Source organism: Rhea americana, unplaced genomic scaffold (genome assembly GCF_003343005.1).
Source record: "Rhea americana isolate MKP2758 unplaced genomic scaffold, rheAme1 scaffold_12, whole genome shotgun sequence".
NCBI classification, from domain to species: domain Eukaryota; kingdom Metazoa; phylum Chordata; class Aves; order Rheiformes; family Rheidae; genus Rhea; species Rhea americana.
This window is the reverse complement of record NW_028185261.1, coordinates 523801-551308: the sequence shown is the minus strand read 5'-3', so window position 1 is coordinate 551308 and position 27508 is coordinate 523801. Positions and strand designations below refer to the sequence as shown.

The 27508-nt window shown below is 40.5% G+C and overlaps 1 protein-coding gene across 5 annotated transcripts in view; it reads left to right on the top strand.

Moving 5' to 3' along the window:
* The window catches only part of NAB1 (NGFI-A binding protein 1), a 59793-nt gene extending 34210 nt beyond the window's left edge, over positions 1 to 25583 (top strand). For 2 of the 5 annotated variants that reach the window (XM_085321376.1, XM_085321368.1), the window contains exons 4-10: positions 5257 to 6090; positions 11435 to 11568; positions 12557 to 12608; positions 17916 to 18026; positions 20384 to 20525; positions 21665 to 21814; positions 22905 to 25583. In XM_085321376.1, coding sequence (XP_085177502.1) covers positions 5272 to 6090; positions 11435 to 11568; positions 12557 to 12608; positions 17916 to 18026; positions 20384 to 20525; positions 21665 to 21814; positions 22905 to 22996 — 1500 coding nt within the window. In that variant the 5' untranslated portion in view covers positions 5257 to 5271 and the 3' untranslated portion in view covers positions 22997 to 25583. Of the gene's footprint in view, positions 1 to 207; positions 582 to 4595; positions 4980 to 5256; positions 6091 to 11434; positions 11569 to 12556; positions 12609 to 17915; positions 18027 to 20383; positions 20526 to 21664; positions 21815 to 22904 lie in introns of those variants that run through there. The other 3 variants (XM_085321384.1, XM_085321389.1, XM_085321396.1) reach the window with 3 other exon arrangements.
* The last annotated feature ends 1925 nt before the right edge of the window (positions 25584 to 27508 follow it).

Genomic DNA, 27508 nt, shown 5'->3' with positions numbered 1-27508 from the left:
AACAGGGCAGTTTTCCTGCACTTAGGTGCCTGGCTTACTTCATCTCCGGCACGCACGCCCACGCGCGCAGAAGTGTGTGCGCTCGCGTGCGTGTAGCCTTTGCAGAGCCAGCCCCGCTAATGAGCCGACTCGGGGGAAAAAAATGTGTTTTTTTCCCTTTATTTTTTTCCCTTCTCTCTCTCTCTTTTTTTTTTTAATTTTATTTTTTGAGAGGGTTTTTTCTCCACCAGAGTCTGACTGCGGCACAGCACAAGGGATGAGGGGTATTACCGGTCCTCTCTGTGTAGGCATGTTTTTGCTGTCAAGGACCGTAGGGTTTGTATCGGCATAAATACCGACGTAAGCCCCCTCCTCTCCTTGCCCCCACCCCCTCCCACGACACACCTACTTCTTCTGCTTTTGTTTTTCTTTCCTCTTCTTCTCATCAGCTCTGTTAACTAGTGTGTCACAGCTGTGTGCAGATCAGAGCTGCGCTTCTGGATGTAACTCATATTTAGGAGTCGTAAATAAAGCCCTCTGGATTACTTTGGCACAGCGAGGTGAACTCAGGATGGAACAACTCTAGTGAATACTTGGGAATTGTTAAGTATTTGGGCTTCGTTTTTTTTTCCTTCCTTTGTGTGACTGTTGCATGCTTCCAGTTTCTTATTAGTTGCAGCAAGATATACATCTGTATTTGAATATAAAATTTATTTAATAGATTGTATTTTGGCACACTTAAGAGCTAGACAAGACTATTTAATTTGCTAAGTCTAGCTACTGCAGCTACATGTAATTTTCTTCTCCTGCTAAAAGTCCTTTGGAAATGCTGCAGAAATGTAATGAATATGCAAAGCAGCCAGCTCTCAAATCCAAATCCAGTTTGTCTTCAGAGACTTTTCAAAACGCCCAAAGTGATCAAGATATATTATGAAATAATCACTTTTGCCTAAAATACAAGGATTTGATGTTCCACAGTTTTTCCTTATGCATATTCCTGGCTTAATTGGTGACAGCTCAAACATGTTTCACTTGAAATAATACCTCTAAAAATCAGTTAGGGTTGCTCAGTCACTTTTGCTTCTAGTACAATTGTAAAAAAAGGGCAGGAAAACTGTTAGAATAAGTCCTTGCCCTGTGTTTATATCCCACAACTCTTGAGTTTTCTGTCTCCAGACGACCTCATCACTGTCCACCACCTGCTTTCTGCAGCTGTGCGTCCTCCCTGCCACCTCCAGGAAATGGGCAGCTTTGAACACTGACAGTGCAGAATGGGTTGAAATTGGTGTTTTCCAGTTGTTTAAAACATTGAGTTGGGCTGCTGTCAAATCAGTTTGTCATTGTAGATGGAGTCAATTGCAGTAATGCATCGTAATTCTGGTGCTGGTAACTTACAGATACTTGGTAGTGCTGTGGTGTCATTTTTCTTCTTGCTAGGAGTTATATTTGTGGTCAGAGTTAAGGTGACATCCCATGTCTGGAGCAGAGGGTATGGGGTGGTAGGTTGTGGATATGAATGAGGTAATGTGGAAAAATGAGAATGCATGGTTGTGGGTTGCAAAGGCTGAGTGAAGATTTAACTTGTGATTTCCTGGTTATTCTGTGGCTATAACAGTATGCAACCTTGAATGTATTTTAAACAGCTTTTTCTGTTATAGGGAATTTCCTAGCTTTTTTTGTTTGTTTGTTTTTTTTGTTTTTTTTTATAAGTGAAAAATTCAAATGACAATTGCACTTCCTTGTGTGTTCCTACACTCCTTACTGGTATACCRTATTGCTTCATATTTCTAATCCCCTCCCCTTTCCCCTCTTCTGAGCTTCAGTTCTCAAGCTGTCTTTCCCTACCATTTATCATGGAGAATGAGCAAAGACATGGGAGAAATAGCAGCTCAAACTGCCGTCACTACATTCATTTATTCTTGCATGCCTTCCAATGCAAACTTTATGTTCCTGTCTCTTGCTGTGAAAGAGTTTGCAGTTGGACATACCTTAGAGGAAGATCTGCTGACTCTCCTAYGGCAGCAGCAGCTCGTTCTGCTTTGCTTCCTGTGGTTTGCCAGAGGACATTACCTGGCTGCTGCTTCTGAACCAGGTTTATTGGGATTGCAGATGAGAAGGCCCCTGACTTACTGAGCATACTGTGGAAGAGGGGAAATGCGCAGGGTGCCGTCCTTGGTCGGGAGCACGCAGAGGTCTCCTGGATGCGTGCTTGCCCTGGGTCTTCTCGTTGCTTAACCTCTTCTCATGTTTACTCTTTGCCCCGAACGTGCTTTCACTGCTGCGTCAAGAAATGGGAATAACAGTAATAGAAAACAAAACTTTAGGTCTCTTAGACGCTGGTCCTAGGTAACCCGAGAGATGTGTGGCACTGACACCCGAGCGGTGGGTGCCGCAGAGCCAGGCAGCAGTGCTCTGGCTCAGCAGACCTGTCTGATTCCCACAGACTGTTCTCCGTGCCAGTCCTCATCGTTTCCTTCCACATTGACTAGCTTTTGTTCTTGCCTGGCTTTGCGGTTTGTGAGCCGAGCTGYGCCAAGCCAGAGGGGCCGAGCAGTAACATCTGAACCGGCGTAGCTGGCTGCGCAGCAAGGCCCTCTTGAAGAGGGGAGGGACTTTCTGTTTTGTAAGGTCAGAAGTACTTGGGACCTTGTCAGAGCGAGAGCAGAGGAACTAGATTTAATGAGAGGAGAAAAGAGGTCAAAAGGAGGAGTGTTTGAAGAGGTCGTCTCTGCAGAAATTAGTAGCGATCTTAAATGGAAAATTTGCACGGTCCTCTCAGGAGTTACTGTGCTAAATTTAGAGAACAAAATCGGTCTTTAAAGTGCAAAACAGAGGGATTTCAGTCTTGCTTTAAATGTAAATCTCAATGCAGTCTGAACTGTGGACTCGCTACTGACGCCTCCATACTACATATTAATCCAGTTTTATCTGTCATGAGGAGATTTGTTGATTAGAARCCTCTAGGTGAAGACTGCTCATGGGCTATTGCTGCTGCTTCCAGCCTGTGGGCTGGAAAAATTAGCTGTGTGCCTTGCCTGCAGCTCCTGGGCTGTGTGTAATTCCACTGCCACTTCCTTCGCAGAATTCAGTTTACTTTCCTACACAAAGTCCATTTACATAGATTTATGTAGATTTTTGTGCAAAGATGGATGACTTCCAGAGCAAATGGGAATTCTTGTAACAGTTATAAGCTAATTTCTGGTATTGATSAGAGAAAGTCAACATAGAAAGTCAACATGGAATGGGAGGGTAGAAACAGTTTAGTGAAATACCACTGTTATACCAGCTGTTAGTGATGTTTGCCTTGTCGACGCTTGTATAGAATAGGAAGGATTTTTCTAAGAACTTCTGAGAAGTAATGACAATTTTTAAGATACTGAATTATGTAGCATTTAAAGGATTTCCTGAAGTGAGTTTAGATAGTGCTTAACTGTTTTTCTGCAGCTCTCTGTTGTTTTCTACAGTTAAACTGTGTTTCTAAAATATGTAACACTTGAATGTCACCAGATTCATCCTGTTTTCTAAAGTATGTGATTTATTAAGTCTTGATCTAACCAGTGGGTCTTTGAGGTGGTTGCTCAGATCTAAATGGCTAATTTGGTCCATTCTATTTTAWAAATACCAGCTTACAAACAACATGCAGCTGGTTCCCTCTCACTCCTTTTCTTTTTCTTTTTTTTTTCCTGAGAAGATTATATTTGCAGATATTTGCTGCCACATCTTGTAAAATTTCTGTTGGCCTCCTAATTTTGGTTCTCGTTAGAATAATGTAATCAAAGTTTTATAACAAATGCCTGATCTTTCAAGCGCCTGTTAAATAGAAGTTGAATTCTGTTCATGCTACATGTTTACATTTATTTTAAGTTGCTGAAGAATGTTAATGGCAAAAGCATGTAACATGTAAGAGTAGTTTCTGCCTCATTATTACTTTTGATTAGAAGTCTTCCACTGTGCGCACAAAATTATTTATTCTTGCATCAGTTTTGGGTCTTTTTTTGTTTGGGCTTTTGGAAACCATTTTAATAATGTACAGTGTGTACATATTGTTCCTTAAGTGCTTTTAGGTTGCTGCTCTGTCCGTTTTAAAGTGCAAAGTGATAGTAGGGCCAGAGTAATGTTAGAAGACTAGCTCCATGCTTTAGTTCTGTTACTTTTGCAAGCAACTACAAATTACGTGCTTCAGACACTATTGATTTGTGGTTTAGCTTAATACAATAAGACTAGAAATTATCTGTTTGTAGTTGTGAAAGCCACTGTGGAGTTGACAGAGAGGATGTATGTGTGTGATCTTAGTCTCTGGAGGATAACTATGGATAACATGGATTTTATGGAAACTGTTTTTGTAGTTGAAACTTGGGGAAATGATTTTTCTGCAGCTGTAAGGGTAGAATACCGCTGTAATTTGTCTGTTGGGAGCCTTCAGAGCACAACTGCTGTGTTGCCGAATGGTATTTCACGTCGTAAGTATCAGTGATGTGCAGGCCTGTGAGAAAACACAGCAGGCAGGTGAATTCAAAATGTTTTTAAACTACGGATATTGAAAGCCATCAGAACTTTTGCTTTTTCTGTGGATATTGCTGCCATAATTAAGGTCAGCAGAGGCATTAGTGTTGTGTTTTTTGTTTGTTTGTTTTGTTGTTTTGTTATTTTTTTTTAAGAAAGGGGGAAAACCGTAGAAATGCTTGGTTCTGAAATGCCCTTTTACTGGCCCAGCTTTGTTAATATTCTGGGGTTCTGTGAAGCACTTATTTCTTCCTTGCTTTCCTCTTACGGTCCTCCATGCTGGGAAATTGAGAAATAAAGAGAGTCAAAACCGAGGTATTTTGCTTCAGGGATCAAGTATTCGGTAATTGTTTGGCTTGTTTTGCGATCATTTTGATCTGAAGATATAAAGAAGAGCCAAGCAGAAGCAGTGAGCAATATTGAGTGACATTCTTGGGAACAAACATGAAGTGGAAATGCTGAAAACAAGCTGGCTTCGTGTTTGAATCATCATCTTTGTAGGTGCACCTCAACTGTCTGCTGTTTCCCCCTCGCCCCACAAAGATTTTAGTTATCGACTCTGTTCTGAAGGAAGTCTCTTGCTTGATAACATATTAACTAGTTGATAAAGAAGATTATAACTCCTTTCTTCATTTTGATATGTGTTTGTATAATGAGAGGATATCTTGTCCCTTAATGGTCTTAAATCTAGGAAGGGTGGGAGGAGGGAACGCATCTTAATGTTGGCACTCTGATGCTCATCCTCACACTCTTTTTTTTTTTTTCTGTTTGCAGGTTCTGTCATCCGTGATGGCGTCAGCCCTACCCAGAACCCTTGGGGAATTGCAGCTGTATCGAATACTGCAAAAAGCAAATCTCTTATTCTACTTTGATGCCTTCATTCAGCAGGGTGGTGATGATGTGCAGCAGCTCTGTGAAGCAGGTGAAGAGGAGTTCTTGGAGATAATGGCTCTTGTAGGCATGGCTAGCAAGCCGCTTCATGTCCGAAGGCTGCAGAAGGCTTTGAGGGACTGGGTCACGAACCCTGGTCTTTTTAACCAGCCTCTCACTTCCTTACCGGTCAGTAGCATTCCGATATATAAACTGCCTGAAGGGTCTCCTGCTTGGCTGGGGATATCCTGCAGTAGTTACGAAAGGAACAGTAGTACCAGAGAGCCTCACTTGAAGATTCCAAAATGTGCTGCCACTACATGTGTGCAAAGCGTGGGTGCAAGCAAATCTGATGTGGTGGGGAGCTTATCGCTGCAGAGCAGCAATGAACCAAGACTCTGGCAAGGACATCACACTACAGAGAGTGAACACAGTCTTTCCCCAGCTGACCTTGGCTCTCCAGCTTCACCAAAGGAAAACAGTGAGACCCTGGATGCCGCTGCTGCTCTGTCTGTTGCTGAATGTGTGGAACGTATGGTTCCTTCCCTGCCCAAAAGTGACTTGAATGAGGTCAAGGAGTTACTGAAAACAAATAAGAAACTGGCAAAGATGATTGGTCACATCTTTGAGATGAGTGATGAGGACCCTCACAAAGAGGAGGAGATCAGGAAGTACAGTGCAATATATGGCAGATTTGATTCAAAAAGAAAGGATGGCAAGCATCTCACCCTCCATGAGGTAAAATCCGTTGAACTGCAGTAAGCTTTTTCCCCTATTCCTACTTCTTTTGAGATGCTGTTTATAGGGTACGCTTCTCATACAGATATTTCTGAGTAATGAAAATCTTGTGTCTGCAAGGGCCAGATCGAGCCCTGTCCTGAAACAGAAGTCTTGAGTGAAGTAGGAGTACCCTTTTTTGGGGTGTCTGTGTGTGTATGTGCTGATGTAAACTTTGTGTCATCAGAGGGCTCAGTCACTGGTATAGTCCCTCAGACAGAGGCTTGAGACAGCTTGGCACTGAAATAGTAACCAGTGTTGCACCAAGCTTGTCCCTTGGGAGTCTAAGCATTTGGCATGTTTCTAAACCAGTCCTGTCTTTATATTCTCCTGCCCCTTTGAGAGCAGACTGGTGGGTTTGAAGATAACTAAAACATTTTTTTTTTCTGTAACAAGTTCTTAATCTATAGACTCCACTCTGTAGCTTGTACAACTTGAAGAAAATTCTACTGAAGTCCCTAAACCTGGTTATTTTTCTGGATTGGGATGAAGCTTAAATTGTACAGTTCTTACGTTTCTTTGGGCATGGATATCTTAGGCTGCTGAGTGAAGTGCAGACTGAGTGCTGTGAGGAGGAAGGGAAAGGACTGTCCCCAGTATTGAGGGTGACTGTAATCTGTATGTTTGTTCTTCAGCACCTGCAGACCGTCTATTTTCCCTCCTGTTCTTAAAAATGCGTGGAGGCCTGCTTCATTTCTGTTCTTGCTTTCTTGAGGCTCACACTGCATGTGTTGTAATACAAAGGTGTGTCTGTGTTGGGAATAGTTCCTTAGTGTCAAAGTACATTACAAGAGGAGAGCAAACATTAATTCAAAGCAGTGCCAAAACACTGCTGATATGAGTGCTGTGTCAGCATTTTCACAGTTAAGTGATTGCAAAATTTCAGTTGGATTTAAAATTTGGTGTGTAAGACAGCTCCCAAAAGAAGAGGCAGTGTTTGTTATAGGGGTGGCAAAAACCTGTGCACTTTTTTCACTTCATAAAAAAGTTTTGTGTGTTATTCATAAAGTAGATTCTGTTTCTGCTTTTGAGAGAAAGACAAAAGGAAATGAAAACAAAGAACACTTAGCTCTTGTGTATTTACACTTAAGGAGCAATTGCACATCACTAACAGTGACTTCAAAGGACTTGTTGCTGCAGGCTGGGGAGACACTTCCAAGGGAACTCACCGGTAGTCAGCCGCATCTGTGCTGTGCAGTTTTAGTTGTGCAGCTTTCATGTATCTGCTTTGCGTTGGATATGGATACCTATGAATTCATCCAGCGTGCAAGAACAAATCTTGTCTTACTCCTCTGTCCCTGCGTGAGTGTCTCCTGTAACAGGACAAGTTGCTTGAGAGATGGAGGCAGGACATGAAAAGCTTAGTTGGGTAGATGATCCATGTACGTTGCTGTCCAATCCGGAGTGCGGCAGATGAGATTCCCCTTACCTTAGGGTGGAGACTTTCAGGATTTACAGCATGAACAGCAGTGGAGACTTTCAGGATTTACAGCATGAACAGCAGTGTCCTTTTGCAGTCTCTTTCTCTCTGGACTAGCAACTGTGGAAATACTACAGTGAAAGCAGGGCAGACTCCTCGTAGGTATAATTCCCTGGCATTCAGCAGCATAATGTTGGGTCATCGTTTGCATAAAATGTATGGTAGGCTGAAGAGCGGCTCTGAGAAGCTGGGGGAGTAGTTTCAAGGGGCAGCGTAGCAAAGAACAGAGGAAAGGAGGACTGCGCTCCTAAGATAATGTGTGTTAACGTGGCCCTACAGATCTATATTACGTCAGTGTAAAGCCACCTTTACGAATAGAGTGAGACTGTGGTTTGGCTTTAGGAAATATTTCTATCACTATCTCTGAAGGGCACAAGATCAAAAGAATATGTGGTTGACTTCTGCCTCTGTTATGCATGTGGGGCCTCTTTAAGCTTGGTGGGAACTGCACACATGTAAATGAGAAGAATTTGCTCATAATAGATTGACCTTTTTTAAAGCTATATTTCATGAAGTTTTCTCTTGGAACAGCTTGCTTTCTATTTCCATTTTAAAGTAGTAAATACACAAATTAGTTTTAATATATGTGGCCAATGAGAGCACTTTTTGTTTAAAATTTACTGAACCAGACATTACCTTTTGTAAATTCAACTTTAATGGCTTTTTATTTTCAATGACTTTTAAATAATTCCCTGGGGAAGGAAGGATGTCAAACAGCTGGGACGGTAAGTTTCTGCTTGTCCTAATACTGTGTTTCTACATGTGTTAATACATTCCAAGCCTGTCATTCTGCCTCACAGTCAAGGTTTCTCTCTGCAGCTGGCAATGAACAACTGAATAAACTTCATTAATTTAAAAAGCTTTAGTGTGTAGCTTCCTAATGAGAAGGTCATGGCATCTCTGGCTTCTAGAGCAGAATGGAGTTACGTGCAGATTTAACTTGAACTTGATGGAATTCTTAGTGGTAAACTACTGAGGTTATTACTGTTCCTGTGTTACAGTGTGAGCACTGAAGTCTGAGATTTTCAGCTGCTGTTAGAAGCCAGTGAGTGCTGTGGATATGGAGTAGTTTTGAAAGTGTATGATAGAGGTTCAGTAGAATTATCTACATGCAGGACTGATCTAGCATAAAATCTGATGCAGAATCTTTGGAACAAAGAAGTTCCAAAACTAATAAATACACTGGCCTTACTCCATCCACTCGTCGTTTCAGTATCACATAGCTTTTCATGTGTGGAGAGCACTTGATGTTTTAAATTGGATTGAATGAAGGATGAGTGTGAGGCTTGCCCTTGAACTTGGTGACTCTTGCATGTCTGAGTCAGATTTGTAATTGGTCTGCTAATATTCCAGTGCTTGTCTAGCTACCTATAAAACAGAATAAAATCCTGTTTAAGAGGCATAGTGTGAGAAATGGGAATAAGAAATCTAAGTAATGAATTTAGGCTAACTCAATGTCTTCCTTTTCTTCTGCTGACTCAACAAAATTAGGGCTTGGCATTTAGTAATGTGTTTTTAATAGGGAAATATGTGAAGCCTGTTAGGTGGGAATATATCCTGTGTATATCTGGTATATATCCCTCCTTCTTTGTATATTCTCTGTGGTTATGTACTACTCTGTATCATTAGGGCTTTCAGTAAAAGGAATGATTATTTTTAGGCATACAGCACTTTTAGCTGTAGTATTTTGCCTTCTGAAAGGGCAGGAAGCACAGTGTACTTCAGTTTGGTAATTCTTAATGCAACCTGAAAGAAGAAACCAGAAAAAACAAACATTTGGCTTTTCTCATGTATTAGGATAAACAGAATTTGCCCCAAGTACCCAAAACACTTTCAATCTTTTCAGTTGTTTGCAACCTCTCAACACTTCAGCAAGGTATAAAAAAATAACCTGAGCTATTTTGTAAGCATTAACCGTATTACCCTGTGCAGAGTAACAGCTATTGCTTTTACAGAAATTAATGCTGACTTTGGGTAGAAATTCTTTTCATAAGTGCTGTTTAATCCTTTGTTTGTTGTTTTGTTTTTGTGTTATTACTGAAAAGATAGACATCACAGAACAACTGCTTCTGTCTAATGGATGATTTTTTATTTTGCTACACAGTCTTGTAGAAACATAGTAACTAGGAGATGTTTCACAGGTTAAACTTTCCACCTTTTGTACATCTGATTTCTGCGAGGATTTTTTGATTCTAGAGAATATGGGATCAGGCAATATATCCTGATCCTCCTCTGATACTTTGGGGTTCTTTTATTTTTTTTTAATCTCCCAGAGAACTAGCATCGCATTAGAGCAGATCTGTTTTTCAGATTCGGATGATAGCAGAACTGCAGCTAAAGACAGCGTAGTTCTGTTCTGTTCGTGTTACGTGACAGCTCCCCTCCTTCGGGGATGGACTTGGCAGTAGTTCGGGTGAGCTGCTGGCTGTTGTGGTTTAATTCACCATAACGCAGGGTAAAAGTATCRTAGCCTCCGTGCCAAAAGACGCCGCGTGCCTGCAGACCTCCTGGTCTGTCCGCGGCTTCGCTGCCCATCTGCTTCTGTGGAAGGAGGTTCTGGTAAGAGCTGTCTTCTGGGTGGTGGGGACACAGGTGTGTAACTTCTGCCTGCCCTCAGCCACATCCTCCTCCGCAGCGAACTGCGGCTGCTCTCCTACGCTGCCAGCCCTGTTAGGTCAAGGACTGGGAATGACACAACGCGGTCCCCGAGGAACCTAGTTGCCTTGCAGTATTCACTAGCCTGAGGCAGATACAGATGCAGAACATCACGACTGTTGATCTGTGAGAAACTCGGGCCCTTCAAAGCGCCTTAATTTCCCAAAACAAAAGACTCACCACTTGTGTGCCCTTTGGAAAAAATACCTGTAGGAGTTGTCTGCTTGGTACCATATCTAATGGCAAGTGCTAGCCCTTCCTCAGCTGAGGAGCAGGTGAAAACGTCTGTTCAGCTCCTACTTCCTCCGCGAGGAGCAGGGAATCTCTCGCGCAGCATCCCCGACATCTGCGGTCTGATTTTCTCTCCTCCCGTAAAACATCTGGGCCCCAGTTTGTCCCCACTGCTGGTCGCAGGCCTTGCAGGCAGCGGTGGTGGTAAGCTGACGTAATTCATGACGGTATTACCGCTTCCTATAGGCTTCTGAAGAGCACTGCAGAACCATTTTGAGCTTTAACTTAATGCTGCTTTTTTGCCTCTTTATGAAACTGTTGCCAGCAGCAGAGGCTCTAGAAGTGTGTCCCAGCAGGCTCGGGAAAACATCCTTGAAACAAGTTACATTCAATTCATGTTTGAAGATAGTCTTCGCAAACACAAGGGTGAGAAACATAGCTAAAAAAAGTTTAATCGTTTCTTAAACCATCACCCTCTACAGAATTTATGCCGTATTCACCAGGGAAAGCCATCTGTACCCACACTGTCAGTAGTTTTTTTCAAGTCCTGGGCATATTGCATTTATAAAAATAGTATTCCCTGTAAACGAGGCTTTGGGAGCCAAACACTGAACATTCAGAGCTACTGTTTTATACTGCAATTTGATTAATGCTGGGATCAGGCACAAGCACGTTGAGTGAGCCTTACAACAACGTTTTACTTCAAAGGACATTAAGTGCAGCAGCTATGTGTATTTTTTTTTTCTTTCCAGAGGCTTATCGCTGTTGTTGAGGATACACATAGACTGAAGAAACCTTCCAGGGTTTAGTATACAATTTTAATTAATTTTACTTTTCATTGAGATTTTTTTATTACCTCAGAAGAGTGAGTACATTTACAAGCAGAATGGGTGAAAGTTTGCAAGGTCGTGAATCGCTGTTTTTGTGTTTAATTCCTAGCTCACAGTTAATGAAGCAGCCGCTCAGCTCTGTGTAAAAGATAATGCGTTGTTGACCAGGAGGGATGAACTCTTCGCGCTAGCTCGGCAGATCTCTCGAGAAGTTACGTACAAGTATACTTACAGGACCACCAAGTAAGGTTTTAATTAACTCAAGGGACCTTTGCTTGCGGTGAACTGATCAGTTTGATAGCGTTTCTTCTGAGCAGTGAGAGACACATTCTTTTTGCTGTGTAGCTAGCAAAGTGCTCTTCTGATGAGGGGAGGACAGTGCTATGTAAGCCATGAAGCTTTCAAACTGCTAGATTAGCTATTCTGAATTGCTTTTTATTTACTGTCTAGCTTTCCAGGTTTTGCAATGAACTAGCATGCTGAAAGGCATCTGAGAGGCCAACATTTTAAGTATTTAAGGCATTTGTTTGCTTCAAGATTAATGTAAATGGACAGTAGCCAAAGCTTCTGAATATGTAGTGGATTTTTTTTTAATGTACAAATCTGACTTGTTAGTTTCCAGGGAATGAAAAAACAAAGGCCACAGGGAGCATATTACAAACCTGCTCTAAAAGAACTGAAGGAGAGTCCTAATTTCAGTTGTTAATGTTCGGTGAACTGCTTTCCAAAAAAAGTAACAAAGGCCTGATAGCTTTTTTAATCAATTAAAACTTTAGAATTAATAAATACAATGAGAAGTCTTGATACTTTCTATATGTTACTGTCAAATGTTAACTCCTTGACATTTAATATAATGTATTTCAAATATCTTTTTCTACAGTTCTAGTAACTGTTGTGTTTTTTCGTCCCTCTCCATCCTTCAGTGTCTATTAATGTGAATGTATACTCATTCAGGGTGGACAAAGCCAAAGGCATTTCTGTAATTGTCTATGCTCCAGTAGATTTTCCTCCTGTTTGTACAAAGAGTACATGGACCTTTGGACACTTCTGAAAATATCTTCTATGCTTGAAAGCCTTTTCTTTTTACTGCCGAGTCCAAGTGAATTTGAGGCTTTTTTGTGCATTTCCCTTGTTCTCACATGATTTTTTTTATTATTTTATTTTCACTCTGTCTTCCATGCCTGTTTCTGATGATGCTGTTTACTGATAGTGTATATGTCTTTTCTTCTAGATCTAAATGTGGAGAAAGGGATGAACTGTCACCAAAGAGAATTAAGCTAGAGGTACAGTATTGTGACTCCTGTGTTTTGACCTATGCGTGCTAAAACTGATTTTTGTTTTGAAGATCACTCATTTGTCTAAAGAAATCTGTCAGGAAAAAATCTGACAGGTGATGTGGATGTGTGTGCAAGAGCAAGCATCACCATTCCCTCAGAAAATATAAATACTTACAGAAAGAACCTGTAGGAGAAAGGGTAAAGATTAGGATTACTATTTGCTTTGTGGTAAATTTACGCTCAATGTTTTGCACGCTAAGTGTGTAGGAGGGGAAGGAATGGGACTGATTGACTTCCTGTGATGGAATAAACTCAAGAACTTATGAAATATCTTCCCATAAGGCCTATTGCTTTGAAATTAGTGTATTTTTTTTAAATCACTTGCTTCAGTTTTTCATCATGTRGAGTCCTGAGTGTTTTGGGTAGGGATTAATGGCAGCGTATTGGCTATCTCTGGCTGCTGTAAATTCTAAACCCTGTAATATTGAGAAGTCAAAAACTAACTAAAAACTGATTGTAAACACACATTGTTGGACTTGTAGGTATTGACTTACTGTGTTTTGTAATTAATTTTATATAAAACTGATGTATATAGACAACTAATATGCACACTTACACAAACGTTTGCCTAGGGAAATGCAAGCACTTACTAAAATGACTATTTCTTGAGTTTCCACTGCTGTAAAGTAAATTTGAGGCATGACACTTATATAAAAAGGAGATGATCCTTTTTTTATTTATTTACTTATTTTTAAACTAATTATCCTTTCACTGTTAGATGAGTGTTGTGGGTTTTTCAATGTACCATCTATTTTAAAAAAAGTATATTAAATGCAGATTAGTATGTACAATAGGCCTGTGCTAGAATTGCGTGTCACACAGGTACGTGATACGTTCTTTACTCTTTAACCGCAGAGGAAAGGTTTCTAGTATTCTGGAATATGCTTCTCGTGTCTAACTCATTCTGTGTTAAGTGCTGCCTTAGATGTAAGGCCTACTGGTTTTCAGCAGTGCAGTGCTTTGTTACCTGTGCAAGGGCTTTTCCCATGGGGCAAATCCCAGAAAAGGTAGTTAGTTTTGAAAAGCCAGTTATGAATAGAATTTTTTTAAGTTTCACTGGTTCGTGTACAGTTGTACACTCAGCTTTTATAATAAAAATCGTACATGTGTGCTGAGGGTTCCTTGGTAGCTTTGATAATAATTCTGTAACATCATTTTGGGGGGTTTACTTTGAGCTATGCGTGTTCTTACATCTGGAAGAGAGCTGGGAAAAGCTGCATTAAGTGATTTAATCCATATTCATACCATTATCATCCTTGACCAGTACATGGCAGGATGGTCACTTGATTCTTCCCTCTTTTGCCCAATCTAGCAGGGGAGCTGCTGCTTAATATTCCACAGCCTAATAGATTTCACCTTTAAGAAGTTTTTCCTTTGTTCAGTAATAACTGAGGATGACCGGGTATCTGAAATGACACACTGCGGGGGAGGTGGTTTTATCTGTAGGATCTTTGTTGAAAGAAAAGTAAAATTAAAGCTCTGAAAAATACAGGCTGAAAGTTCAGGTTTGGGGGATAGCGGGGAGAGGATTAGAACAACCTTAGGGAGCGTGCATTTTCATTTTCTGAGTGGTGATGTCTTAAATACCTCCTTTTTCTGAAGGTACTCTTTCTAGTTCAGTAATTCTGAGAAGGATGTTTACTTACGTTTTCAACCTAAAATTACTAGGAATGTTTTTATGTGCTTATGATCTTTTTAGTAAATTTTTAGCATAGTTGTACAACTGATTATTTCAGAAGGCTTTTTCAAAATAAAAAATGGAAAATTAAATAATATTTCATTCAGTAGTATAGCTTTACTAACTATAAAATGACTAGTGTCATTATAAACACCTTTTTCCCTACAAATCTGAATCTTCTAAGGAGTGAGAGAGTTTCCCCCCCCCCCCTTTATTTAAAGCAGGGAGGCTGTTGCACGGTAGATTACTTTTGCATGCGATATTTCAGTTTTGGGGGGTTGCACTTTGGAAAAAAAAATATGGTATTATGTTTGGGGATTTTTTTTAGAAAGGTGGAAGTAAAATGAAAGTGGTAGCAAATGCTACAGAATGTTTCTGTTCTGGATGAGAAATACTGTCTCAGAGTTGAAAATTGTAATTCTTCATGTTGTCTCAGATTAGCTTACTGTGATGCTGATGTCATGCAGAGGATCTGAACACAGGTGACTTTTGTTGTTTTAACTGGCTTTAATGGGCTTTTTATTTTTCTTTCTTTTCTTAAGGAAGGTCACTTTGCCTTTCTGCTCTAAGGCAAGGCTGAACTCTATATTGATTCACTGTTCCTTTGCCCATTAGTCACTAATGTCTGTGCAAAGCTCCATCTAAAATACTAGTACTTGAATTTGGAAAAAAAATTGCACTCTGTTTGCATAAGTGTAAAGGATTACTTAAAAAAAAAAAAAAAAGGTCAGTTTCCTAAAGTATAATTAAAAAAATCCTCCAAAAAGGGTCTGAAGGTCATACTGGAGCAGAGCTCGCAGAACTTTGTATGCAAGCTTAGACACTGCTGGGTTTAGCCACCATCGTAAATTTATCCTCTTCATGACTACAAAACTCACACAAGCATTACAAGGAAACAATATGCCATGAATTACATCAAATTACCTGTAAAAGCCTTTCTCTTCCCCTGTGTGCTCTCCCCCTCTTATTTGTAGAGTGGGTGGGCAAGTTGTGGGAGTGAAGTGTACAGAGAAGAAGGAAAAAAAAATTCCAGTCAAACACAGAATCGCAGAGACTAAAGGTGCAGAGGGAATGAAATAAGGTGGGGAATGAATTARGAGTTGGAACCAGATAGGTGGAAAACAAAGAGCTGCAGTTCCTAAATCCGTTCCGGACGAAGAGCGGGGTGGAAGAACGGGGACAGAAGGAGCATCTCCTCGGCGGAGCAGCCCTCTCTCCCGCGTGGATTTAGCAGGGCCGGGGCATCCCGTATTTCGTCATCTTCGGTGACTCAGTGCCGGCACTGCTCAGAGCCGTGAGCTGTTGAGGCACCCGCTCAGAGCGCAGAATAAGTCGCAGATAGGTTTTTGCGAAAGGCACGGCGGGAGAGGCTGCTTACCATCGTTACTGCCGCTCTGTGTGGCGAAGGAAGAGATTGCCCTTCCAGGTGCAGTGCTGGCAGTCAAGAGGGCGAAGGAAAGGAAAACAAAACGTTCCTGCTCTTTGTGGGCCGGTGGTGCATTGACGTCCCCTTTCCGCTGGGCAGAGGAGCGGGGAGAGCTTGCAAAATTTGATTTCAGACAGCTCGGTGGGAGTGGGGGGGACGCAGACAGGAACGGGAGATCGGGGTGGAGGCTGTGAGGGAGCATCTCCCGTTGGTGCCAGTTGGGCAGAGGGGAGGAGGAGAGGAAGGGCCTATGCCCGCCTCCACCATCGCTGAGGAGAGCGACACTGGTACCAGTGTGGGATTTCTGTCATCCTCACGAGAACAGCCGAAGCAGTAGGATCTACTGTATGCCTAGGAAAAATGTCATTAGACGGAATGAGAAAGCACATGTGGGACTGAACATCTGCTGTAAGAAGCCACTTGGAAAAACAACTGAGCCAGCAGCATGACAAAATAAAAAATGCTGCATTGCATGCAGCAGGGCCCCGCTCACCGAGGAGGGAGCAGGAGCCGGGAGACGAGCTGGTGCCGGGCAGGGCGCCTCGCGCGACCTGTTAGGCACCGGGCCCTACTGACGAGGCAGTGGAGACGAGAAGGGCCAGCAAGAAGGAGGATCTCTGCGAAGGCGATACAGAACCACGTTGTCATCCAAGAGCTGTCTGCAGGAGTCGCCAGCAGGCGGAGGGGCCAGCTTTTAGGAAACTGCCTTTGGCTCTGTAGGCATGCAATCATGGAGGCCTTTTACAGAACCCCAGTACGTGATTTGTTGCAAAAATAACCCGAGTGATAGGTTTTTGTGTATTCAGTTTTCATCTTCCTACACACAATCACTTCTTCCCTAAGCAAATTCAGATCTAACTATAAAAGTGGTCAGTGCTCATGGAAATGCACTGCAAAGTCTTTGTTTTTTAGAGGATGAGGTTTTGTGGCAGTTCACCTGGTTATGAGGTTTTACATACCTATCATGTTGTGTGTGTCCCCTGGGGAGAACATGTTGAGTGGATAAAAGCAATATATAGGGTTCAGGCCTATTGTTTTCTTGAACATGAAGGTAACTTCATTGGCATTACGTTATTGAGGCATGGACTGACAAAGATCTGACCACCGCTGTGCGGGTCACGGTGGAGCCTGCCAACTGCGCGGACCATGTAGTGGCTATTCCCTGTGTTTTTTCTGTAAGATAGGTTAYGTTCAAAGAAGGTGAAAAGCTGTTTCATCAGCTCTCGTCAAAGATCTTATTCCTTGCATTCATGTGCCTTCACAATCCAAAGAAAAATGTACATAGTTTTGGCATGAATCTGATATCTTGGGTCTAGTGTACCTGACTAATGAACGTTGGCGTTTTGAGGTTTGGTACTCTTTAATATCTCCAGCTTCCTGTCTTAATTTAACAAAGTCACCCATACTGTGCTTTTGTGGACGTGTATGGGTGTTCCTGTGCTTTATGTGAGCTTTCCTAATGAAAAGGATAAATTTCTCATCTTGAACCTGTGCTTCGACAATTAATTTATTTTAATAGCTTAGCAGGCTTTCATGGGAACTTCACTTGCGCATTATGTAAGCTGCAAAAGAGATTTGCATGTCGTAACTGTTTGAGACTGAAAGAATTACTGAATTACGATTTCCTGTAGTAGTACATAGGTTTTGCTACTCTACTTTTAAAATGCTGGTATTCCATGCTGTGATACTTGTGTGGTTTCTGTATGAAACATTGAATTTTGTGAGGCTTCGCTCAGTTTCATAAGGTTAGCAAATCCAGCTGCTGTCCTGTAGTCTTGACTATATATAAATTTGACTTAAGAACTRCCAAGATGCTGTATATAAAGAAGGAGAAAAACCATTGGCCTAAATCTGCCTGGCAAGGCTTGATTTAAATTATTTGATGGCAGTGATGACAATAGCCTGGATTTACATGTAACTGAGAGTTTGAGATATGATTGTTTGTGTATGCCATGTTAGATATATATCAGTTCTTGTAGAAAGGGCTGTGTGTATTTTATATACACACTTAAATGAAGTGTATAGCACAGTCACTTAAATTTCAGTCTAGAATTTTGACAGAAGTTCAGGAATATTCTTTTTCTTGAAAAAATCAATTATAAAGCCTCTCTTGCTGTTTTTTTTTTTCTTCTTTTCTTTTGCTCCCTAGGATGGTTATCCGGACTTCCAGGACACGGTCCAAACACTCTATCAGCAAGACAAAATGCCACTTGCTTTGGCTAAGGGAAAGAGTGAAGACTCAGCAGCTCTTAATTCCCAGGTAAATCAGCTACATGAGACTGTAATAATAGAGGCCATGTCTTTGTACCATGATTTTGATACATTATTTTGATAACTAAAGTTGTTACCTTTGGTTTTCAAAGGCTGCCGAGGTTAGCTGTGATTGCCTCACATTTAATTTGAGTTTATTTTCTGAAACTTCTGACAGGGCTACAGCTTTACCCTTGTTCGTGCTACGGAGGTAAGGATCAAGTCTAGTAGACTTGAAAAGAGAAATGTGATTGGCTGTTAGGAGTAAGTAGGGTACTGTTGGTACAGTATGTGCTGTCTTACTTGTGTTTTTAGCTATAAATAGAAAGTTCAAGTTGTTGAGTTTGGTGAAATAGAGTAGGTGATCTTGGTCTCATYGGTTCTGATGCTTCCTGTAAGAAAGACCCGTGTATTTAGGAAATAGTGAACCTCTGGATCTGAGAGGATAAATTGCCTTTMTAAATAGCATCCAGGTGGAAGTGCAGTGTTTTCTGAACACCCAGAAAGCTTTTTATTCATCAAAAGCGGTTCCCTTTTTTGTTTTCTCTGTATCCTAGCCTTGAGACACAATTCTTATTTTCCTACAGTCAATTGTTGCCAAGGGGGGATTTCCTGTTAAATTGCAACAAATTTATTTTGTATAGCTGATTTGGGCAAATCTAATCACCAAATTTTCATGTAAGATAATGTTTAGGAGTGGTATTTCTGTCTTCTGAGACTAGATATATTTTCTTTCACCTTCTTRTATTGCAAAGTAGTGTTCTACTTTGTAGTACAGTCATGTAGTACAGTCATGCAAATACTGTTCATTTCTGATACGTGAAAAACTGTGCTACATGTTCTGGTGTCACATAACAGTTTAAATAAACTTGGTTTTAGCAAGCTTATTTTAATTTTGTGTATGCTTTAAAGTTTTCTTTGTTGTTACAGACCAATGGAATAGAAATTTATTTTAAGCTTTTACATATTGGTGGCTCTGAGTTTCTTTTATGGTGATCAGAAGCATCATGGCAGTTTTAGAATACTTTGGGTTTCTGGTTTTGTTTTTTTTTTTTTAATCTCAATTAAACAACATAGATAACAGGAATGAAACTTTTTTTTCTTTAAAATGTTTTACAATCCAAAAGTAGCAATAGGCGTGAGAGCGAACAGCAAATTTCACTTGAAAGTAAGCTGTTTGAAAATAGTTTTCATTTTTACCTGTCTCTCAAGACTAAACTGGAAAGCTTAGTATTCTTCTGCAGAACCTGATGATCTCTGAATCAGAGTAAATGGGCATCAGCCAAGTTGTTACCCTGTTCTCAGGCCCATCACTGTACAGGAAAAGCTGAATTTGTGCTGATCTGCTATGCTGTTGTTTTGTACAGTATTGAACTGTGCTTAGCAGACCTCTGTGGAAAGTCAGGGCTTTCATCAGCTTCCCCAAGTGCTCTGCAAAATTCCATTGTTTTTTTAATAGGCATCTCTGCAGTGTGGAAACAATTATGAAAATACCTGAAAAAGAAATGCAATTTCTCTTATTATTCCTAGGTGTTAATTTTGTATGCTTTTTGTTTCTGTTCTCATATTCATTGTGGCTCTTCTAAATCAACTTTTTTTTTACTTGTGATTTTATTTTTGCAAAATGCTTATTTACATTCTCACGAACAAGATTATATTGAAAGTTAAAATTTTCTTGGCATTAAAGTCAATGACAAACATTCAGACGCCACTTCCTCCCACGTTGCACTGCATTGTTTAATTTCACTCTCTAGAGGTGTATAGGTCTTGTTCTTCTTCTAGACAGGCATTTCACACCTTTATCCCCCACAAACATACTGTCATCCTACACTTTCAGGATGGCAGATTTTTAAGCTTGTATAGTGCTGTTTCCTGAAATAAAGATTCCAAGATGTCTGGTGAAATCTTGGCATAAGTTCTTTAGCAGATGTTGCCATTGCTCTTGGAATACTTTGTGAAGACATGTATTTGAACAGAGATAAATGGGAAAATTAAGACATTATCTTTTGCTTTTGTTGCATTTCTCTCCATGGAACCTGCAGTCCTGAAGTGTAGAAAATGTTTTTTCGAATAACAGAATTTAGCATTGTGTTTTTGCATTGTTCAACTATAGCAATTGACGTTTTTAGTCCTTCTGAATGACTCAGAGATTTTTCATACTGTACATCTATGGGTGCAAAAATATTTTGTTTGCTTGATAGTTTTGAAGAAACTGTAAAGCATACATCTGTACATATGAGTCAACAAAAATGTATATATCTAAGCTGTTTAGTCTTATCATCCAATATTGTTTTTTTCCCTGTGTTTTGACTCACTATGTATGTGTATATATAGAGAGATATTGGGTTTTTTTTGCTTTATTTGCAGTCTGAAAAGGTGATGGCAAAACAGATGGAGTTTCTTTGCAACCAGGCTGGATTAGAGAGACGCCTTTCTGCAGGGTGTTACAGGCAAAACTCAGAGGAGCACAGCCCCAACGGCATGGCATTAGAAAATGCTGATGGACAAGGTACAGTGGCTTCCAGGCATGGCATTGCTGCCAGCAAATGCATTTGATATTATGCAACTGCTGTCATTGTGCTGTGCTAGATTAATAAAACAACACTGAGCACTGAATGGACAAAGACAAGATCTCTGCCCTGAAGTGTTTACCGTGTAAATAATGCAGTCAGATGCAGAGGCAGATTCTGCTGTTACTCTAATGTATCTCTGGGCAAGCTGCTTTCCCTGAAGAGTATGTGTGGGGAGGGAGGAATGTGAGGTGCACTCATTGAGGGTAGAACTTGGCTCTAGGATTATCCTAAGTTGTGAAAATACACCTGAATGTTGCATTCTTTGTGGAAATCTTAATGAAAGCTTATAGTGAATTTAGTACCCCTTCTTGTTCGCCTGTTTCTGCAGTCTAGGAATAAAACTTGAGGAGCTGGCTATGTACATTACTTAGAAGAAAGCAGATTATAATGATCATCTTCGTAGTTTATTATTCTTCAAAAAGCTTATGGCTCTGTGGTTATCTCTGAAATTTACCAACTGGCTATTCATTAGCCTGAATTAATTTTAGGAGTGTTTAGGTTGCTTGAGTGCTTTCTGTTTGGATTTCTCTTTTACTGTTGTGAATGTTATAAACAGATGCAAGAAATACAACCAGGGACATTTTTGGTTTCCTTTTTAAAGGCAAGTTCTGTTTAAGCAGGAAAGAAAAGCAGTAGAGAGAGAAACTAAGGAAATAGATAAATGTAAGCATTAATACACAGTATTTCATTTGTGCATGTTGGTCAAGCAATGCAGTGCACAAGTATACAAGAAGAATTAGGTGTGCAGATACAGCTCCTCTTGATTATGCAAGTTTCTTTATACCTTTATCCACTGTGGAGTGGGACTGTTTAGGATCTCTAAGAGCTTTTTGATCGGAATAAGAGATTTTTTTATGGCTGTCACTTGTAACAGTGCCTGTGGTCTGATAAGAAGAAAATAGTCTGCAAAACAGCACACTCGCATAAGCCCTGTTTTGCTAGAAATCTTCTCTGAGCAGCTGGAATTCAGGATGTGCTTTTGCAAATAGAGACTTAAAGAATCACCAATTCTGTTTAGATTTTTAATACTACTTTACTTTTAATGCATCAATATTTCATTGTGAACAACTTCCAGGTGAGAGACCGTTGAATCTCCGAATGTCAAATCTGCCAAGTAGACAATTACAACACATTTCACTTGATGGAGAACAGCATGTTGGAAAGCCTCTGTGCAGTGACTTGATCCGACTTTACCCCAGTGGTGAGGCAAAGTCTCAGTCCTCGGGTTAGTGCTGTCCCTTGTAAATGAACCACAACTTCTAAGCAAGTTCAGATGGAACTGCATCATGTCTCTGAATGAAGAGCGTAGCTTATTCTGACATGCTTTACGCTTAACCTTTTAACAAAGGCTTTGGACAAAACTTGAGAGTAATGTTACTTGTAATCTGGAAACAGAGTGAACATGAGTTGGGATAAGCTTAGCAAATGCAGTTGCGAGGTTCTTGCAGATAAGCAAGTTCTRGCACGTGTCTGTCGTCCTAGAACTATTAACCTGAACTATTCTCTTAAATACTTATTTTAGTGTAACTGTAATGCAGTTTGATTATACYGTGGTTTGACTCTGTATAAATCAATCAAATTATAAACAGGCTCTTTATAAAAAGGACTTTTAACTTGGTTTATAAAGACCTAGTACTGTTTCTCTACTTTGAACCAAATAATGCAGTGTTTTTTGGACTGGATTTTCCATTCACTGACTTCTGCTCACTGTTTGTCCTGTCATTTGCCTCTGCCAATGGGAGTAACTCGTTCTAAGTTTGGCAGAAGATGTCAAGAATCAGTTTTGTGAAATCTGTATCAGTGGTTTCCGTTTAACTGGTGCACTGAGACAAAGCTAAGAATTCTTGAGATGCTTACAGCTTCAGCTTTAGGAATAATAATAAAATTCCATCTGAGTTTTGAAAATAAGATGCAAAAGAGGTTATTTTGAAGACTAGGCAGAACCTTACGTGTTCTGGTTTGGTATATTGCAATCCTAGCTCAGCTTTTTTGCAGTTTGACTGTCCCAAACTCACTGATTATTCATCTGGTGAACTTTCTAGCTGGCAATGGTTTACAGATTCCCTTTCAAAATCCTAGCAAAGAGTGCATCTTTGCTAAGGCCTGCTCCCTGAGGGAACTGAAGTAAATCTGTCATCACTATAACATAAGTGTGATTATAATCCATCTGGGTTAAAGCCCAGCAGGAGGAGGCAGAATTTGTTTCAACTGTTAGTAYCTATATAGTTCATGGACCCTTTTCTTAAATTAAGACCAGAATATATTTTTTTCAAGCAGTATTTTCTTTAACATCTTTTCTTTTCTTTTTAACACAGAAGGCCTTGGTATTTTAAAGGATTTTCCTCACTCAGCTTTTAACAACACGGAAAGGAAGGTCATAAAAACAGAACCTGAAGACACAAGATAGTCATTCTGCTCTGGAAAATGGTATCATAATAAAGAATGAAACTTCAGAAGAGGAAAAAGAAAACCCAGCCTTAATAACCAGTGTTGCCTCATTCAAATAAGAGATTTCAATAGCCAAAGCCTAAGAACTGGTACAGTAGTCTGTGGAAACAGAAAAGCAAGAGACACTGCAAACTAAAACAGTAATACAGGTAGATAAAACATTCCTGTAAAAGTGGTTTTATAACGTGGAAAGATTCACAAATTAATATTGTGGATCTTCATTATTTAAGAATGTATTATGTATTTGTATAACTTATCAAAGTAAATCTAGATGTCGGGACGTGTATTGAGTCCAGTAGATGTGACTACAGTTCATTTTACTTGAAGTTTCAGTGTCTACTTTAAATGTACCTAGCGTAGATATGGTTGTTACACGTTTGAATTAAAAATCCTTGGAGAATTAGGAATGCAAACCGTGAGACGCAACAGCAGGTTTGCAGCAATATTTGTAGAAAAAAGGAAAGTGCATAAAATATTTCATGATTTAAAATGTTATGTGGATATAGCATTTGATAGACCCTGATTCTGTATTATAGCGGACATACTTGACACTTACTATCGTTACATCTCTTTTAATGGTTTCAGCAGCCTTTGTGTAACACACTTGTAGTATACTACCTATCTACAGTTCAGGATTGTAGGAAAAGCTGAGTAGAGTATGGAAGAGTCCATGTTATCAGCTCCAATTTCATTGTGGAAGATTGTTSTTTGAGATACTGTACAATTAATAAAGTATTATCTGGTAGGAAACCCAAGAGACAAGGTAGCATGGACAGGGCTGCAAAAATTGTGATTCAGATCATTATAACTTTTTGGACTTCTCTGTGGATCTTTAAACAGATAAAATGCATCCTAGGTGTGGCAGAGATCAGATGTGATGCAGGATTTATGCATCAGTGTAAAAGGTTGCACTTGATATTCAGAAACCATAAAATCTTTTGGAGGAGAGAGATGAGGGGTTGTATCTTCWGTATGTGACCCCTTATTAAGTGCTGTCCAGCCCACATGATTCTATGAATATATTGTATACTGCATACAGTATGCCAATACATTTCTTTGTGTTTAATTAACATCTGTATTCATTATTTATTTGACAGTTTTTATTTTTTGTACATTTTCACTTTTGCAGATGTCATTTTGTCAAAAGAAAAATAATTGGCGTATAACTTTGGAATTTACCATAGTGTGTTCACATGCATCCATTTTTCTCTGTGTAGTTCCCACAATAAGAGTTGCTTTCCTGCAGTCAAAGTAGTTACATGCATTTAGTTTCTGAGTACAATTTTTGCTGCAGTGCTTTCTGGAGGGGTGAGGGAGGGCTGAAGAAAGTAAGTTACCATGCAGTGGATGAACGTCCCCGTTCAGGTGCGCACTTCGTGTCTGCAGTTTGCTCTGCGTCATAGGTATGTATTAAAGATTCAGTCACGGTGTATGTCGTACTGAAACGATCAGCAAATTGTGAGCTGAAATGTCTACACTGCAGTCTCTTATCACTGTAAACGTATCTAATTATTTTATCACTTTTGATTTGTGGAACAAAGCTTTATAGTAGAAACACCAGTAAACAACTTTTTATACTATTAAAATGTTTGTTTTTTAAAAAAGTTTCTTGAACTGTATGGTACTGTTTCACTTACTGAAGTATCTTACTTTAAGCAATGGAGTTTGCAGCTTTGCTGTTAGAAATAAGAGATTGAATGTGTAGTTTTATTTCCTCTTTCCTGTTGTGCGAGCTAGTAATATGGATAAGATATTTCTTCAGTCTGTAATGTTAGCCAGTGCACCGGTTAGTATCTGAGTAGTTTTTGCAAGACGTGTATGGAACTTGTTAAAGGACAGCTTAAGCTTTGAACTGTACAGATTGAGTAATAGAATGTGTCAGTCGAAGATTTTAAAGATGCAGGATTTTTTTTTCCAACATCTGATATGATCAAAAGTTGTGCATGGACCACAGAAGCAGCTCTCAAGCACACTGGTCTTTTCAGTTGTAGTGAGAGGAAGGAAGAAGAACTTACTAAGCAGCACGCTGTTTCACTTGAGTCCAGAATTTATTTTGTAAACACTAATGTATTAAATTTGCTATAAATTAAAGTATATAACAGCTATATTTTTGAGTTGTAAATACAGTACTTTGTGTCACAACTGGTTGGTTATCTCTAGAATGATATTTCAGTTTATAGTCCAACAGGCCATTTCAGTGTCAATAAGCCAGAAGCATTTTTTTTTTTAAACTGGTTTGCAGCTGTATGATATTTTTAACCCAGGGAGAGGAGGGAGGTTAATACATTCCAAGATTGCATATATGATTGATGATAGCAAATATTTCAATGCTTGGTCTTTCCAAGACAAAGATTTTGGACTGCARCGTGGCTCAAGGGAGTGATGGTAGTCTCCAGAGCCACAGGTGAAGGTTTACCCTCCTCTGTTCATTGAAGGGCTGCTAGATTCAGGATACTCTGGCTCCAAGGACAGCCCTGCAAATGATGCTTGTTCTTACTCACATGTTTATATTGTTGCTTACAAAATAAAACTCACCATGAGAACTCTTTAGTTTCCCCAGGGTTTTTTCTTCTTCTTGTTTTTTTAAAYGGTTTTTGTTGTTGTTGTTTAGGAATGTGTTAATTTTCTTGAGGTAGGGGAGGAGGGAATAGCTTGAAATGCAAGCGTGGCTGGCAGAAGCCTTTTCCTGGTCTTGTGGTTGAATTCTGCTTTATGGGTGGCCTTGTTACCTGCAGAGCCTGCAGGCGTTCAGTGGGCCAAGGCAAATAGGGAGAAAATAAAACAGAGAAAGGGCCAGCAGCATGGCAGTTTTGTTTAATGCCATCTCCTCCTTCRCTCTTGCTCTTGTATGCACTTACATTTGCACGAGACCACTTCGCTCAGGGGTGACAGCAGGCTGCGGAGATTTCTTTGGGCATTCAGGAGGCAAAACGTCTCGCTGCTCGGCCCTGTGGCTGCCTTCAGYCGTTGCCAGGTGATCCACCATGTTTCGATCTGCTTTCTAAAAGACAGCCCATTTCTGGTTGGGATCAAGCAATAAAGTATAGTTGGAGGCAGAATCCATATGGGAGACTGTATGAAAAGAGGAACAAAGAGGCTAAAAATTTCAAAAAAAAAAGGAAGAAGCCTGCAAACTGCTGAGGTAGCTTAGAAGTCAGGTGTGATCCTAAGTAGAGAGGGAAATCCGCTCAGTCTGGTGGGTTCAGAGTAAACCCTCCTGTCTTCTCTCAGTCCAGCTCAGAGAAGGTTAAGCGTAGGAAACCTGAACAAATGACGTAATGTTTGCTGTTTTTTCTCTGTTCTTCCAGTATTAAGTTTTGGCCTCGTCGGGGAAGGGAAAAGGGAGCGGGAAGGAAGGAGCTGAGCACTATTGTCTTGAGCGTGGAAGGATGAGACAGAATTTGGTGCGAGTTCGTTATTGATGGTATACAAATGCAATCGGAAAACTCAAAATCTATTGCTTGCTCTGGGCAGAGAAGAGACAGAAGAAAAGACGTAGTGTTGGGCTAGTACGGTCCTGCTGGGGCCTGCAGGCCTGTGCCGGGTCCCGGTTATTATCCCCCAAAGAAACGTTCCCTTAAGCAAGGGCTGGAAGTGAGGCTGTGTACGTGCTGTATCGTCCCGGCAGGCGTTTAACCGTGACCCGTTGCGGAAAGGTTACTGCTTACAAGTGTCTCGTCGAAGTACTGTGAAGATTAATACTATAAGGCCCTCGATTGGAAAGCATTAGTAGATTAAAGCCTATCACAGAACGGTTGTTAGTGTTAAATTTCAGGAYGTAACCGTTCTTCATGCAGCCAGAGAGCTCATTGGCATGTGAACTTGGTTTGCTGGCTGTTCACCTGAAGCTCTTGTGTCTTTCTCTAAACAAGCAGTTTATGTGAGGGTTTGAGGAAAAGCATCCAGTCGTGGCACTGGCTTTATTCACGACAAGGCTGCAGAACTCATTTCCTCTACGGCCTCCTTTTGTTTTTTGAAATAATGAAAGCTTGTACGCGGCAGGTTGGCTTCAGACATGGTGATGAGAAGTCTTCCAGCGGCCTGTAGTTGAAGCACAAACGTTAGTGCAGTGTTTTGGATTTAGCAAGTACTTCGGCTTCAATCTGRTTCTTTCAGTTCACTGTGTGTAATGTTGGACGGCTGCACGGAGCTCACTGCTGCAGAGGGCTGAGATGAACGTACCGTGCTGAGGCTGCGAGAATCTGGTCTTCTCTTGCGTGTGGAGTAATTTTTTCAGTTGACGGCTAGGTCAGACCTGAAAAATGCTACTGTAATTCATAAGCAATTTTTTTCTTAGCTGTTCTCGTAGCCTTTTAGTGTACGTAACCGCCTCTGCACACGTGCAGATAGGTGTTACCAGYGCGACGCGCGTGCAGTGGACTTGCTGGAACACGACGCTCTGGGATCGTCTGCAAAGAAGGCTGAAGCTGCGCAGGGGCGGGCGGGAGGCGGCGGACCCCGCGGCCGGCAG